The following is a 14799-nucleotide window of genomic DNA, read 5'->3' on the forward strand; positions in this document are numbered from 1 at the left end:
TAAGCGACCCGTCGACTTCGGAGTTATCCAGAGTGATGACTTTCAATTCTGGGTGTTCGGTGGGAGACTGCCCAACTGCTCCATCTCGCAGTCGTTCCCCGCCCCCGAACCCGCCACCACAACAGTATTACTGACCGTATGCGGTGCCCCGATGTACAGCCTCATCAAAGATCTTCTTTCTCCAGCCAAACCTTCTGACAAGTCCTATGAAGAGCTCATCAATCTCATGAAAAGATGTTGTCACCCTAAACCGGGTAAAATCGTCCCAAGAGAAATATTTTATACCCACCATCGTCAAGGTGGTCAGTCAGCATCCGAGTTTGTGGCCAATTTACGCTGACTCGCCGAACATTGTGAGTTTACAGATAAACGCGAAGAGATGTTACGTGATTTCATTATAATAAGCATCAATGACGACTCAATTCTGCGGAAACTCCTCACTGAATCCGACCCCAGTTTGACTAAAGTCATGGAAATAGCCACTGCGTGTATGCAAACTGCTGAGAGCCTGCATGTGATCTCGAACAAGTCAAAAGTAATCCAGCAGGACCCATCGGTTAACAAGGTAACCTTTGGCTGCAAGAAAAAGTGTTTTCGCAAGCCACCAAATTCACCTCCACCTCCTGACATTGCTGAATCCACTCGGAAGGTTGGAGTAACTTGTTGGCGTTGTGGTGGTAATCATCAAGTTTTTCAATGTCAGTACAGGAATTATACCTGTGACAACTGTCGAGATATATATATATATATATATATATAAAAAAAAATATATATATATATATATATACATAATATCTATCTCTCTCTCTCTCTCTCTCTCTCTCTCTCTCTCTCTCTCTCTCTCTCTCTCTCTCTCTCTCTCTCTCTCTCTCTCTCTCTCTCTCTCTCTCTCTCTCTCTCTCTCTCTGAAAGGACCACACTGCAAACCCTTCCATTTACGTTCTCAACAACCCTCTTGAAGAGGTTCAGTCACTCAAATTATTGGGTCTCATTCTCAGCCATGATCTCTCTTTGAGCAAACCACATTGCAAAGTTGACCTGAAAAGTCAGATGTCGACTGGGCATCCTCCATCATGCAATGTCCTTCCTTGGCATACCTGAGCTGTTACCTGATCCGTCGATAGGGCTTTCTTCCGCAACTTTATGAAATACTGCTCTCCTCTTTTGGCTCGCTCCCCTGTCTTAAATTTTGCTCAGATTGACGCTGTGTAAACAAAGGCCTTCAATATCATTGGAATCTCTTATGATGAAGCTGAATCTATGGGCCTATCACTGCCAACAGGTCGATGGCCCCTCTGTCTTCTTCCCCTTCCTTTCTGGTCTTATGCCCTCTGCTCTTTCCTTTCTACCCCCCTCTCCATCCGAGGTATCTGCAGGATGCACGCGATCCACCAGCAACCCCCTCCTCGTGAAACTGCCGAAATCTAGAACCACTGTTCACCTCCACTTATTTATTCCTCTTTTTTTTCCTGCCAGTGGAAGCACCTTTCATACTCTTTTCAATGTCTTTCTTCCCTCCAAGTCTTCAAGACAGCTGTTCACCATGATCTCAAGTCCCATCCAAAATCATGAACATTTCTTCACCCGTTAAATCACCCCACACCCCTCCAAAAATTTTGCTAATGTATCCATATTGTCCACTCTTTGTGTTGTCCCTTACCCCTCATCATTACCTACATCCCTTGTTTGTCCGTCTCCAACTACTTTCTCCCTCCGCCCTGCTCTTAGTGTTTTCACCTTTCTCCTGCTGTTCTCTTTGTTGTGTCGTGTTCTGATTTTGTTCTTGGTCAAAGCTCTTCCATAACAGGTCGATTACAAACAACTTGTGCGATTCTGAAGGATAGTGGTGATGAATGTCCCCAAGCTCAAGATCTGCTATTCGATCAATTACTGAACTCGGATTCCATCTTACCCTGGGATTGGAGCATGTACGTCGTTTAATAAAGCAGTTTCACAATAATAAACAAAATGTATATCTCTTTGTTCTATCATTCCAGCTGCTTCCTTCACAGGCTCAATAAATTATTATTTTGTATATCTTGGCATGTCACAATAATGAGTTAGATCCTGAGGTTCACAGAAATGTAGTGTTTCTCCTATTGTTGATTTGTGGATCTCTAAAACTAAAGAGAATTAAAAAGATCAGGTTTGTGCATTTAGCTCTTTCCTGGAGACGCAGCAATTTTTCACAACAGGTTTTGAACTGCATTGAACAAATGAAAAATTGTCCACAAAATATTCTGAACAGATAATGGGAACAGAACCCTAACCCTAACCCTAACTGATTTGGGAACAGAACCCTAACCCTAACAGATTTGGGAACAGAAGCCTAACCCTAACCCTAACAGATTTGGGAACAGAACCCTAACCCTAACAGATTTGGGAACAGAACCCTAACCCTAACAGATTTGGGAACAGAAGCCTAACCCTAACCCTAACAGATTTGGGAACAGAACCCTAACCCTAACAGATTTGGGAACAGAACCCTAACCCTAACCCTAACAGATTTGGGAACATAACGCTAACCCTAACAGATTGGGAACACAACCCTAACCTTAACCCTAACAGATGTGAGAACAGAACCCTAACCCTAACAGATTGGGAACAGAATCCTAACCCTAACAGATTTGGGAACAGAACCCTAACCCTAACCCTAACAGATTTGGGAACATAACGCTAACCCTAACAGATTGGGAACACAACCCTAACCTTAACCCTAACAGATGTGAGAACAGAACCCTAACCCTAACAGATTGGGAACAGAATCCTAACCCTAACAGATTTGGGAACAGAACCCTAACCCTAACAGATTTGGGAACAGAACCCTAACCCTAACCCTAACAGATTTGGGAACAGAATCCTAACCCTAACAGATGTGAGAACAGAACCCTAACCCTAACAGATTTGGGAACAGAAGCCTAACCCTAACCCTAACAGATTTGGGAACAGAACCCTAACCCTAACAGATTTGGGAACAGAACCCTAACCCTAACCCTAACAGATTTGGGAACATAACGCTAACCCTAACAGATTGGGAACACAACCCTAACCTTAACCCTAACAGATGTGAGAACAGAACCCTAACCCTAACAGATTGGGAACAGAATCCTAACCCTAACAGATTTGGGAACAGAACCCTAACCCTAACCCTAACAGATTTGGGAACATAACGCTAACCCTAACAGATTGGGAACACAACCCTAACCTTAACCCTAACAGATGTGAGAACAGAACCCTAACCCTAACAGATTGGGAACAGAATCCTAACCCTAACAGATTTGGGAACAGAACCCTAACCCTAACAGATTTGGGAACAGAACCCTAACCCTAACCCTAACAGATTTGGGAACAGAATCCTAACCCTAACAGATGTGAGAACAGAACCCTAACCCTAACAGATTTGGGAACAGAATCCTAACCATAACCCCGACAGATTGGGAACAGAACCCTAACCCTAACAGATTTGGGAACAGAACCCTAACCCTAACAGATTGGGAACAGAACCCTAACCCTAACGGATTTGGGAACAGAACCCTAACCCTAACAGATTGGGAACAGAACCCTAACCCTAACGGATTTGGGAACAGAACCCTAACCCTAACCCTAACCCTAACCCGAACATATTTGGGAATAGAACCCTAACCCGAACTTTAACCCTAACCCTTCAATATATTGGAATCGAGTTGACTTGCTTTTAAAAAAAAGTGGAAATGTTACACAATATAGTGTTTATCATCTCTGTTAGTGGGATAGTGTCGGCCTTAGTACTTTTCGACCAAGATTCCTAGAGGCATGCACGCTCACCTCTGAGCTGTGCAATCTGGGTTCAAATCCCATCCCAGCTATAACCTGTTATCTTCATGGGATTTCACATGCAGGGCGAGGCATCAAGTGTGTGTGTGTGTGTGTGTGTGTGTGTGTGTGTGTGTGTGTGTGTGTGTGTGTGTGTGTGTGTGTGTGTGTGTGTGTGTGTGTCGTCCCTCGGATGGACGTTAAACTGGGAATCCCATCTACTAGCACAGGCCGTTGGTGGACTGGACTCCACGTATTTCAGGGTGTCCTTTGTAAAGAGGACGTGAGTTATCAAATTATCACCCTGAACAAATCGTGAGTTCAGGACGTGGAGTTATCACCCTGAACAAATCACAAACACCTGTCCAAATCACCTGAAGTTGTAAACGTCAAGCCTTGCCCATCGGTTCTCGAAAGACTTGGCCAAAAATTGATCCGCAGCCGACCACACAAGGTGGGACTAATTAAGACCGATAAATTCCGATTAGGCTAAATATTGTCTGCAGTCTACACGACCATAGTTTGACCCATTAATTGTTCCCCACGGTAAGAAAGTAAATATATCGAGAGCCTCAGATAGGTGGCATATTGGCGGCGACAGCATACAAAATGCCATCATTTTGTCCCGATTCATGAAAGGGTCATTGTGGGTTGTAGAGCGATTCCAAAGGAAAAACACACTCGTTTTGTTATGAAACTGAGATCTTGGGGAAAATGTGAAGGTTATGGATGATTGAGGGAGATGGAAGTGCGTGTCCTGTTCACTTTCCCGTAATTCCTGGGTGGGAAAGGGGAGAGGGAAGGAGGAAAGGAGGAGAGGAGGGGGAAACGTGGAGAGTTTGTGCGAGCTTGTGGAAGTGAGTGTAAGAGTAAACAAGGATGCAAAGATCATGTAAACAGTAAATAGTACAGGGAGTCTAACTCTAACCGCTAAATTACTATCATTTAGACTCGAGATTAAAATTATGTGATACATTCATAATTATAGATTTTTCGCCGCAATGAAACAAGTGCGGTTTCCGGTAGTCGCAAATAAAGTTTTGATCTTTGCCCTCCAAACCAAAACAGTTCATTGCAATGTTTTATAAAAACGAGCACAGTACCTGCCCTACGGGCGATCTTGTTCCAAGCATGCAACACGTTCTTGTGATGCGTACCTTTACTCGGGCGGTGTATAGGCAACAGACAGCTGCCTCAATCGCTCCCGAAAACAAAATAAAAATAACCCTGGTTATGTGCATGAAGCAAAAACAAGCCTATTTGCTTATAATTCAAAACACCTCAAAACACCTGGAAAATGTGGGGACAGGAATACTGTACCGTAAATGGTGGAGACTTGTAATACCCTCTCACACCTGGAGGCGGCGCTACATGATACACATTTACATAGAAAATTTGCATCCCCCTCCCACACTCCAGACCACCGGAAAATATAAAAAAAACACCTCCATACACTAATAGGGGTCATGCTGATCTTATGTAGCAAGTCTGGATGTAATGAGCCCAGAACTGTAGGAGGAGTAGCGCGACAAACATACACAAATTAAACACCGGTCTGTGAATTTAAGGATGCTTACGTCTACTTTCACAGCAATCCCCGTTTCCTTTGTGTTCACCAATCCGTAGGTTACCTGCGAGGTTACACGCCAGCAAGTTGGAGGTGACGAATAACGGGTTGGTATGAATTGGTGGTGGACATGGCCTCTGGTGAGAGGGAGAGCTCATGACGTCACACGGCCAATCGACTCGAGTGATACCTTGCATATTGTCTACAGGTTGTTCCGGGTCTCAGTCTGTGGTGTCAGTCCTTGCGAGTGGAATGGAAGTGAAACATTGCGTCGTTAGAATTGTCAATCTGTATCTTCACCAGAATCAAATCAATTGGTTCTCGTCACACACCCAACCTGTCCAGCAAGTTTCCTTTGAATCCGTCCATAACCTTTTGAGATATCCTGCTCACAGACAGAGGTGAAAACATTGAATCAATATGAACAAAGACGAATGGACTGCACGTCCACTGTGTGCTGAGGTCTCTTTTTCTCTACGTAACACGTAGAACCACACGAGTGGGGGGATTTTAAAAGCTAACGGGAAATTATTGTATTTGATCATGTTAGGACACATTAGGGAAGGCATGCTTCCTCCTTCACACCATTGATGCGGATTGCCACCAACACCTGTGAGATCACTCTCTGCCACCCAGTACGTCAGATATCTGCAGGCCGCTTCACCAACAACCGCTCGGTCACCATGCATGCCTTCGATTTCCTCCCGGGAGATATGATCGTTTACATGGGATTAGTTGGCCCAGGAGGGAGAGATTACTTTGGATGGATTTAGAGGGGCAGGAGCTAGGTAGAGGATAGTGGGATTAGTTGGGCAGGTCGGTGTCGGACAGGTTAGAGATGAAGATGGCCGCCATACCTGCTGCCACTACATGCTCCTGCTGCCACGACGACATCAGCTGCAGGTTCGTTACATCCCTTGCCGGCTCATATCATTTGCCGGTTCACGACAACTGTCGACCACTCACTTACCTGTCAACCATGCCAACCACTTGCCAGTCATAGTTCGTCATCCATGCCATTGGCTATCTGCCAGCTATTATAATTTCGTTGATCATCCTTTCAATCCCCCACACTCTTTCAACAACTTTCATTACCTCAGCATCTTAAGTTGATGGGGATGGGCCAAGCATCTACCTGGGGGATGGCCAGACGGAGGCCCCTGGATTACTGGCGGAAAGTGGATGCAGCAACACGCTGCTCCGGCACATGCTCCCACCTCCCATACCTGACGTGACCTGATCTGATCCTATCTCCCCTCATCCTACCATCCGCCTACCCTCCCCTCCCCTGCACCCAAAGCCTCCGCTCCTCCCTCTTCTTCAATAGTGTGTTCCTCAAACATCGGGGACCTTCGCTCAAACCAGACAATCTGCTTAAGAGAAACTTTTCTCCTCCACGACTGTCAGGCTCACCATGATGAGTATCTCTCCCTGGTTACTTCCTCCTTTGGTATGACAGACCTGAGCCTCATATCGTCCTGGTGGTGGAATTGCGCTTTTCATCAAGGATTCTATTTCTCACTCTCCATGTACTGCCCTCTCTCCACCACACCCCCAGAAATTCCTTTGGCTACGGCTTCTCCTCCACTCCCACCTCATTTTTGTATGCATGTTGTACCATCCACCAAACAGTGATGACTCCATTTACATCTCACTTTCTGAAAACATGGACCAACTTCTATATTCTCATCCCAACTCTCTCTTGATATTATGTGTTGACTTCAATTGTCATAATGCCAGTTGGCTGGGTGTGGGTACCTTTCTCACCTGCCATGGCACTTTAGCAAAAGACTTCGGTGACCCATTGGGACTGACACAATCGGTCAACTTCCTGACCCAGATCTCAACCAATGGTACGCCATCTCTTCTCGATCTGATTTTGACCAATTTCCCTGAAAATATATGCTGTTCTTCCCTCGCTCCAATCGGTTCTTCTGACCATGTGCTTGTCAAAGTGGACATCTCTCTGGCTGATATTACAGAACTACCTCAGAGCCGTCGAGTCTGGCATTTCACTCAAGCCGACTGGCAGGGACTTCAAGCAGTCATCAAACTTCTCGACTGGTCTCCCATCTCTACTTTCTCCAACATCAACTCGTCCTGCAAGTTCTTTCAAAGAAACTTCCTCTCCCTCATGTACAGATTTATCAACTCTCGTCTTCAGTTGTCCGATCTTTCCTCCCGCCCATGGTACACTGAAGCTTGTGGTGAGGTAGTTGTCCTGAAACAACTTGCCTTCTCCTCATGGAAGGCCAATCCAACTGAAGGCAATCTCATTTCCTTCCACAAAGCTCGGAACAAGTGTGTGTCTACATTCAGGAGAGCCAGAAAACAACATCTTTCTAATCTCAAGTCTGAACTCTCAATCCTGTCTCCCTCCTCCAAATCCTGGTGGCATCAAATTGTCTGTTTCTGGTGTATGTTCCCCCTCAATCCCCTCCTTTACCTCAACTGGCTGCACAGCTGACACTGCACATGAAAAGGCAGCATGCCTAAACTTTGTGTTTGCTTCTAAATCTTGTCTCACAAACCCATCGCTTTCGGTACCCACCTTACCTAGTCGAACCCAGCTGTTCCTGGACTCGTGTCCTTTTCTCCTGACAAGGTGGAGAGCTTGCTGTCAAACCTCGACTCAGATTCTGCAACCGGTCCAGAAGGCATCAGCCCACATATCCTAAAAACCTGTTCTGCTGCTCTTTCTCACCCTCTCTCTGTTCTATTCACCTTCTCGCTTGCTTAAGGTCTTCTGCCATCTGCTTGGAAATCTGCTAACATTACCACTGCATAAAAAAGGTGCAAAAACAGATCCCTGCAACTACAGACCAATCAGCCTTCTTCCAAACATCAGCAAGGTTATGGAATCCATCATCGCTTCAGACATTAAATCCTTCCTCTTCTCCAATGGCCTGATTTACGATCATCAATTTGAATTCAGACCAGGTCACTCTACCCTGGATATGTTGCAACTGTTCTCCCAACAATGGATGGAGGTCCTCAATGCCAGACATGAAATCTGAACGGTTTGGCACCCTGCCCTGCTCACCAAACTCTCTTCCTCTGGTATCCAAGGACATCTCCACTCATGGCTCGCAGACTTCCTCTCCTGTTACAGTCAACGTGTGGCCCTAAATGGAGTTCTTTCATCCCCTCTTCCTGTCTTGGCTGGAGTTCCTCAAGGTAGCGTTCTGGGCCCTGTTCTTTTTCTGGTTTTCATCAATGATCTCTCTCACTCTCTGGAAAATCCTCTTTATCTCTTTGCTGATGACTCCACCCTCTGCCGTACCATCTGTCATCCCTCAGATTGGCCAGCAGCAGCCTCTTCACTCTCTGCACATCTGGATGAAATCACAAGCTGGTCCAACACTCTTTCAACCCTGACAAATCTCACACTCTCACTATGTCTCTCCAAAAGGAGCACCTGGAACCCCCCCTTCTATTTTCTCAACAATCCTCTTGAAGAAGTTCTTTCATTCAAGCTTCTGGGTCTCAATATCTGCCATGATCTTTTCTGGGAAAGCCACATTTGCAAGCTGGCCTCCCAAGCGAGTCACCGACTGGGCATCCTCTGTCGTGCAAAGTTTTTCCTTGGCATACCTGAGCTCCTGACCACATACAAAGCTTTCGTCTGCAGCCTGATGGAGTACTGCTCTCCCGTCTGGGCTGGTGCTCCCGCCTCTCACCTTTCTCGGCTTCACGCTGTGAAAACCAGGGCATTTAGGAGCATTGGTATCTCCCATGATGAGTCTTAGAGTCTCTCACTCTCTCACCGCAGGCAGGTTGGTGGGCTTTCTGTCTTCTACTGTCTCCTCTCCGGCCTGGCCCTCCCTGCTCTGTCTTCGATGTGTCCTGTTATCCCCCTGATGTGTCGATGTGTCCCCCCCCCTCCCCGCCCATATTTCCACAAGGCACTCAAGGATCGTCAGCAACCCCCTTCTGGTAAAACTACCAAAATCACGAATAACTGCTCACCTTCACTCTTTAATTCCTCATTTTTTCCCCGCCTCTAGTGGAACACTCTCTTCAATCCCACTCTTCCCTCCAGGTCTTCAAAACAGCTGTTCACCACCATCTCGTATCTCCCCTCATCCAAAACCACGATCTTTTCTACCCCCGTTAATCCACCCCAAACCCACTTCCTTCAATTTCCCTGCTTTCCTACCCAAAAGTCCCTATGGTGTGCATCTTGTTTACCCCATGTTCCCTGCCCCCAATCCTCTCCCTTCCACAGATCCACTAATGTCTCTGTTCCCCACTTTTTTTTTCCTTCCCTCTCCCGCCCCTCTTATTTCCTGCTCCTCTTGTTGTACGTTCTGTATGTTAGCTCTCATATGATCCTCGACATGGTGTGGTGCCCTCCTAAGTTTTCTTCATATGTTGGTAATATTTGTAATAAAGCAAAAGTGTGAACACTATTAGCCAATCAGTGGAGTCCTTCCAGGGAGCCAGTGGACGTTGCGGATACCGCAAGGGACACTCAAAGGTTGCTCGTTACCACGACAAGATTGGGAACTTGCATCCTTTTCCTTGCAAGACTTTCATTTTATTCACAAGTCACTAAAACATGTCAATATTTAATATTGACTTTTGTTAAACACCACCAAGATTATTGAGTAAAGTGGATTTTGTCCATTTGGCTGAACAACCACAACGACAACGAACGAGTCTTCTCTTCTGGCTGCCATCCTCGACGCCATTTTAAAGCAATGGCGGCTCGACACCAATAAACCCAATTCTTCTTCAGCAACCGCTGGAGAGACGATGGAAGGAGTAATCACCAAGAGGACTTAACTTACAACACATTTAAGTGCATTTTAAACCAAGTGTAAACACCATCATCAGCAAGTAGCACATTGAAAGGAATAATACCACCACAGTCCACATACATGGGGTAATTGATTAGCTGAGAGCTAGGTGATCGGTTATTTCCTCCAATAACGAGTGAGACACGCGATTGGGTCGTATTGCTACAAATCTGGAAGCCATTTGCACACAAAACAGACAGCAGTCCCAAAGCTTAGTTATTTCGTTAAGTATGTGTATAGTTAGATTCCTCCCGATGTCTAAAGGGAATTACATGTGTGTGCGGCGAAGTTTCTTTCTAGTTACATTTTTGCAATACCCAACGCCAACAACTCAATCCTTCACTTCTTCGCACCATCGACGCCATTGCCCACGTTCGTTCGACCACGGACGTGGGCGGAGGTTTCCTCACCTCAGAACACCGACTCCGCCCAGGAAAGGAGTGAGTTCCCCCCTGTCCAATCACGGATGGCCAGCACATCACCCAACAAAACCCTGTCCAATCAGGGCAAAGATTACCTCAGAGGAACGATCACCCCACCCCGCCCGGGGGAGGGATAAGAATTGCCGGGCTCCCCTTAGTGTTCGCTGGAGTTGGGTTGGGATTGTCGGAGAATAAAGGGGTCGCCATTGCTCTTGGTGTGCGTCGTTGGTGGTCGTCGTTGCCGTGACTCAAGCTGGTCCTCTGTTCCACAGCCGTCGACTTCCATCTCTCATTTTGTCGAGCAATAACCCGGAGTCTGAGCCGGGAATCTCCGCTGGCCCTCTGTGAGGAGCGACCCTGGACCCCGCTAAACCGTGTCTGGGCTCGCCAACGACCCTGAGTTTCACACCTGCAGTCGCGGGCCAAACCGCACGAGGCGGCCAGGTACCGACCAATCTGTGACCTCCAGCCTGTCTATCGCCTTGGTTGCGAGGGTCAAAATAAAGATAATCCGCATCCATTTTCTTTTGGTGAGTGTGAGTGTCTGTGGTGGCGCCGTCCTATAAGTAGAAATTGTATAAGTGTTGATTGCTCATTGGACAATGCCCGTATATTTGGAATAAGTCTACACTGTCTCATTATCGTAAATAAATACCTGTTAAATGTACCAGCTCGTTGCCTGTCGTTTCTACCATTGACCCAGCACGGTGTGAGCTTGAGAAATAGTGAGGCCCTCTGTGCCGTAAATTGTTCATTTGGTCCGGCAGGCTTTGGTAATCCCCGCTCGGTTACGCCGGATCCGAGTCGGTAACAGCGACTCGGTTCGGACAAAGTCGGCCGAGGGTGTGGCTTCCCCTGTAGTTATACGGCGTGGGTACTGAGGTAAATTGGAATTAGACAATTAACCCTACCCCACGCCGTCGAAATATTGGTGTCCACGGTCTACTAGGGGACCCGTGACCTTCGGAGTTGTCCGAGGGTTACGACCTTCGATTCCGGGTGTTCGGTGGGAGACTGCCCAACCGCTCCGTTTGGTGGTCGTTCTCGCCACCGACCCCCGGCCCACAACAATATCACTCTTCACGCGAATCTTTTTCATTGTTTCATTTGTTTTGTGAAAGTGCACAAATCATTTTAAAGCTCAACGGGAACGCGAGTCACAGTCCATATTGCAAACGTTCTAACGAGTCGAGTTCGCGGCGTCGTTAAGGACGATGAGAGTCAATAATTACGTCGAACTGAAAACCGAGTCCTTACATTTTCAACACGTTGGATGCAGGACAATTTGCCACAACAACCAAGGATCGAATAAATAAACGTCATCTTCTGTCTGTCTGTCTGTCTGTCTGTCTGTCTGTCTGTCTTTTGTTACACCAATCAGGCCAAAACTATCGGGCAGATTGCCGCCAAACTTGGCACATGGACCAAGTTCGACCTCGTGGTGAACATGGACCACTTGGTTTCATCTGTAGTCACAGAGGTTCGGGAGGGTAGGTCGACGAAAATTCTCGAAGTAAATGTGTATCGTGTAGCACCACCTGGTGGTGGCAGAGGGTATGACAAGTCAGCTGTGGAGATAACTCATTTTCGCACTGCACACCTCAAAGAGAGTGGGAAGCCCCAAAGCCAACCTCCACCAATCAGGGGAGGCAGGGGAAGGGGTGGGGTGGGAGGAGGTACCCGGCGTTGCCAGGGCACCCTGTGGATATAAAATAAGACGCTGTTGTGGAGTCCCGTCATTTAACCTCGATATCACAGTACTTCACCCCACCCTCCTCATGTTGAACCGTAAATTTATTCGTGTCGTGATCCTGGTGAACCGACAACGTGAGAGCCACTGGTCAGCAAGCCAGTATACTTGGGCGGAGCGAGTGAGAGTCGAGGAGTGACGGCTTGCGAGTGGGCGGAGCGAGCCGAGGAGGGTTGGCTGCGATTGGATGGCGATACTTCTAGGGGCGGGGTTATAGCAAATCAGAGTGAGGGAGAAAGATATTGATAGAGAAAGAAAGGGGAAGTGTGCAGAGAGTGTGAGAGTCAGAGGGAGCGGAACGGAACGAATATCGAGGAGGTTGAAGAGGGAGAGAGAGAGAGGGAGAGGGAGAGAGAAAAAAAAACAAAAAAAACCCCACAAAACCCCCAAAAACCTTCAGTGTATTGAGAAAGCAGATAAGACGTTCTATGGGCAGGAAAGGGAAGGTGAGATTTAAAGGAGAGAGGGAATGGGTGAGGTAAATATCCAAGATATGGAGAAAGAATTTCATGACATCGATAACCGTGGAGATTGGAACGCTGTCTATCAGGTACGTGTGTGTGTGTGTGTGTGTGTGTGTGTGTGTGTGTGTACGTGTGTCTGTGTGTGTGTGTACGTGTGTGTGTGTGTGTGTGTACGTGTGTGTGAGTGTGTGTGTACGTGTGTGTGAGTCTGTGTGAGTGTGTGTGTACGTGTGTGTGTGTGTGTACGTGTGTGTGTGTGTGTGTGTGTGTACGTGTGTGTGTGTGTGTGTAGGTGTGTGTGTGTGTGTGTGTACGTGTGTGTGTGTGTGTGTGTGTGTACGTGTGTGTGTGTGTGTGTGTACGTGTGTGTGTGTGTGTACGTGTGTGTGTGTGTGTGTGTACGTGTGTGTGTGTGTACGTGTGTGTGTGTGTGTGTACGTGTGTGTGTGTGTGTGTACGTGTGTGTGGTTGTGTGTGTGTGTGTGTGTGTGTGTGTGTGGTTGTGTGTGTATGTGTGTGTGGTTGTGTGTGTATGTGTGTGTGTGTGTGTGTGTTGTTTTTTACACATTGGAAACAAACGCATGTGTATACCTCGTTCCCTCGTACCTACACTGTACAATGAGAGCGCACACACACACACACACACACACACACACACACACACACACACGTACACAACCACACACACACACACACACACACACACGTACACACACACACACGTACACAACCACACACGCACACAACCACACACGTACACACACGTACACACACACACACACACACACACACACACACGTACACACACACACGCATATACACACACATGTACACACACACACGTACACACACACACACACACACACACACACACACACACACACACACACACACACACACACACACACGTACACAACCACACACACACACACACACACACACGTACACACACACACACGTATACACACACACACACACAACCACACACGTACACACACACACACACGTACACACACACACACACACGTACACACACACACACACACACACACACGTACACACACACACACACACACGTACACACACACACACACACACACACACACACACACACACACACACAACGAAACAGGAAACGAAACTGAACCCGACAGCGTGGCAGCTCGTGTGTCCGTGTGTCTCACTGTTTTGTACGTCCTATCCGCCATTGTACGGGTTCGTGGTTTGTTTGAGTGCGTGTGTCCGTGTGTTTGTTGTGTTGGACCAAGCTGTACAAGTTGAAGCAATGAGATCATTCATTCTGTCTCCCGCCCGACGTGTCTTTGTGTAAATCCTTGTCCGAGTGATCCTTCGAGCGTCTTTCTTCTCCTGCGTCTTCCACTCGTCCTGGTTCATCGTTTTCTCTCTCTCCACATTGCAGTGCTTGTCTATTTAAGCTTCTTGTCGTTGTCTCTCGTTTCACTTTATCCCAGGTGTGTTTGTGGTGGGGGGGGGGGGGTAGTTTGACGTCACACCTGGGAATCGAACCGCACGACTCACGTGGTGACGGTTGAGAGAACCACGTGCTTTTAAACTCGTACTCCCAACACCCTCATCCACAATTATCGATGTTTCAAGGAAAGCCAGTTACGTCATGAACCGTTTCCTGACTTCCCTCTACCCGTAAATGCATCATATTGCACAATGTACACTCCACACAGCCCACCTGCCTCTCCAGGTATGAAGGTGTTAAACGCTTGAGCACTTTACCCATAATGCTTTGAATCACCCCGGTGGAGTACCTGGTGTACCTGCTTGGACGGTGAGAGGTTTCTCAGGTGCTTTTTGAAGTCTAAGGCGAGTTGGAATCGTTGCAGGAATTGGCCGAGCAGGGAAGGCGCGCGGAGGGAACTTGCTCGGTGGCGAAAAGGCAGGAGAATCGGCGTCTCAATCGATACAGAGATGTGAACCCATGTAAGTATGGTCGAACCGTCAGGGTCTTGAGAAGGACGTGAATGGAAAC

The 14799-nt window shown here is 47.2% G+C and overlaps 1 protein-coding gene across 3 annotated transcripts in view; it reads left to right on the top strand.

Moving 5' to 3' along the window:
* The first annotated feature begins 12376 nt into the window (after positions 1-12376).
* LOC147021372 (tyrosine-protein phosphatase non-receptor type 1-like) overlaps positions 12377-14799 on the top strand; it is a 39813-nt gene continuing 37390 nt past the window's right edge. Inside the window, exons 1-2 of one of the 3 annotated variants that reach the window (XR_015060777.1) lie at positions 12377-12883; positions 14654-14750. Coding sequence is in view for 1 of the 3 variants with exons in the window: in XM_085891256.1 (XP_085747382.1) it covers positions 12803-12883; positions 14654-14750 (178 nt within the window). In the remaining 2 variants the exon portion in view is untranslated. The remainder of the gene's footprint in view (positions 12884-14653; positions 14751-14799) is intronic. The other 2 variants (XR_015060776.1, XM_085891256.1) reach the window with 2 other exon arrangements.

This window comes from Eptatretus burgeri, chromosome 8, assembly GCF_056783735.1.
Source record: "Eptatretus burgeri isolate ZD-2024b chromosome 8, Ebu_testis_v1, whole genome shotgun sequence".
Taxonomy (NCBI): Eukaryota; Metazoa; Chordata; class Myxini; order Myxiniformes; family Myxinidae; genus Eptatretus; species Eptatretus burgeri.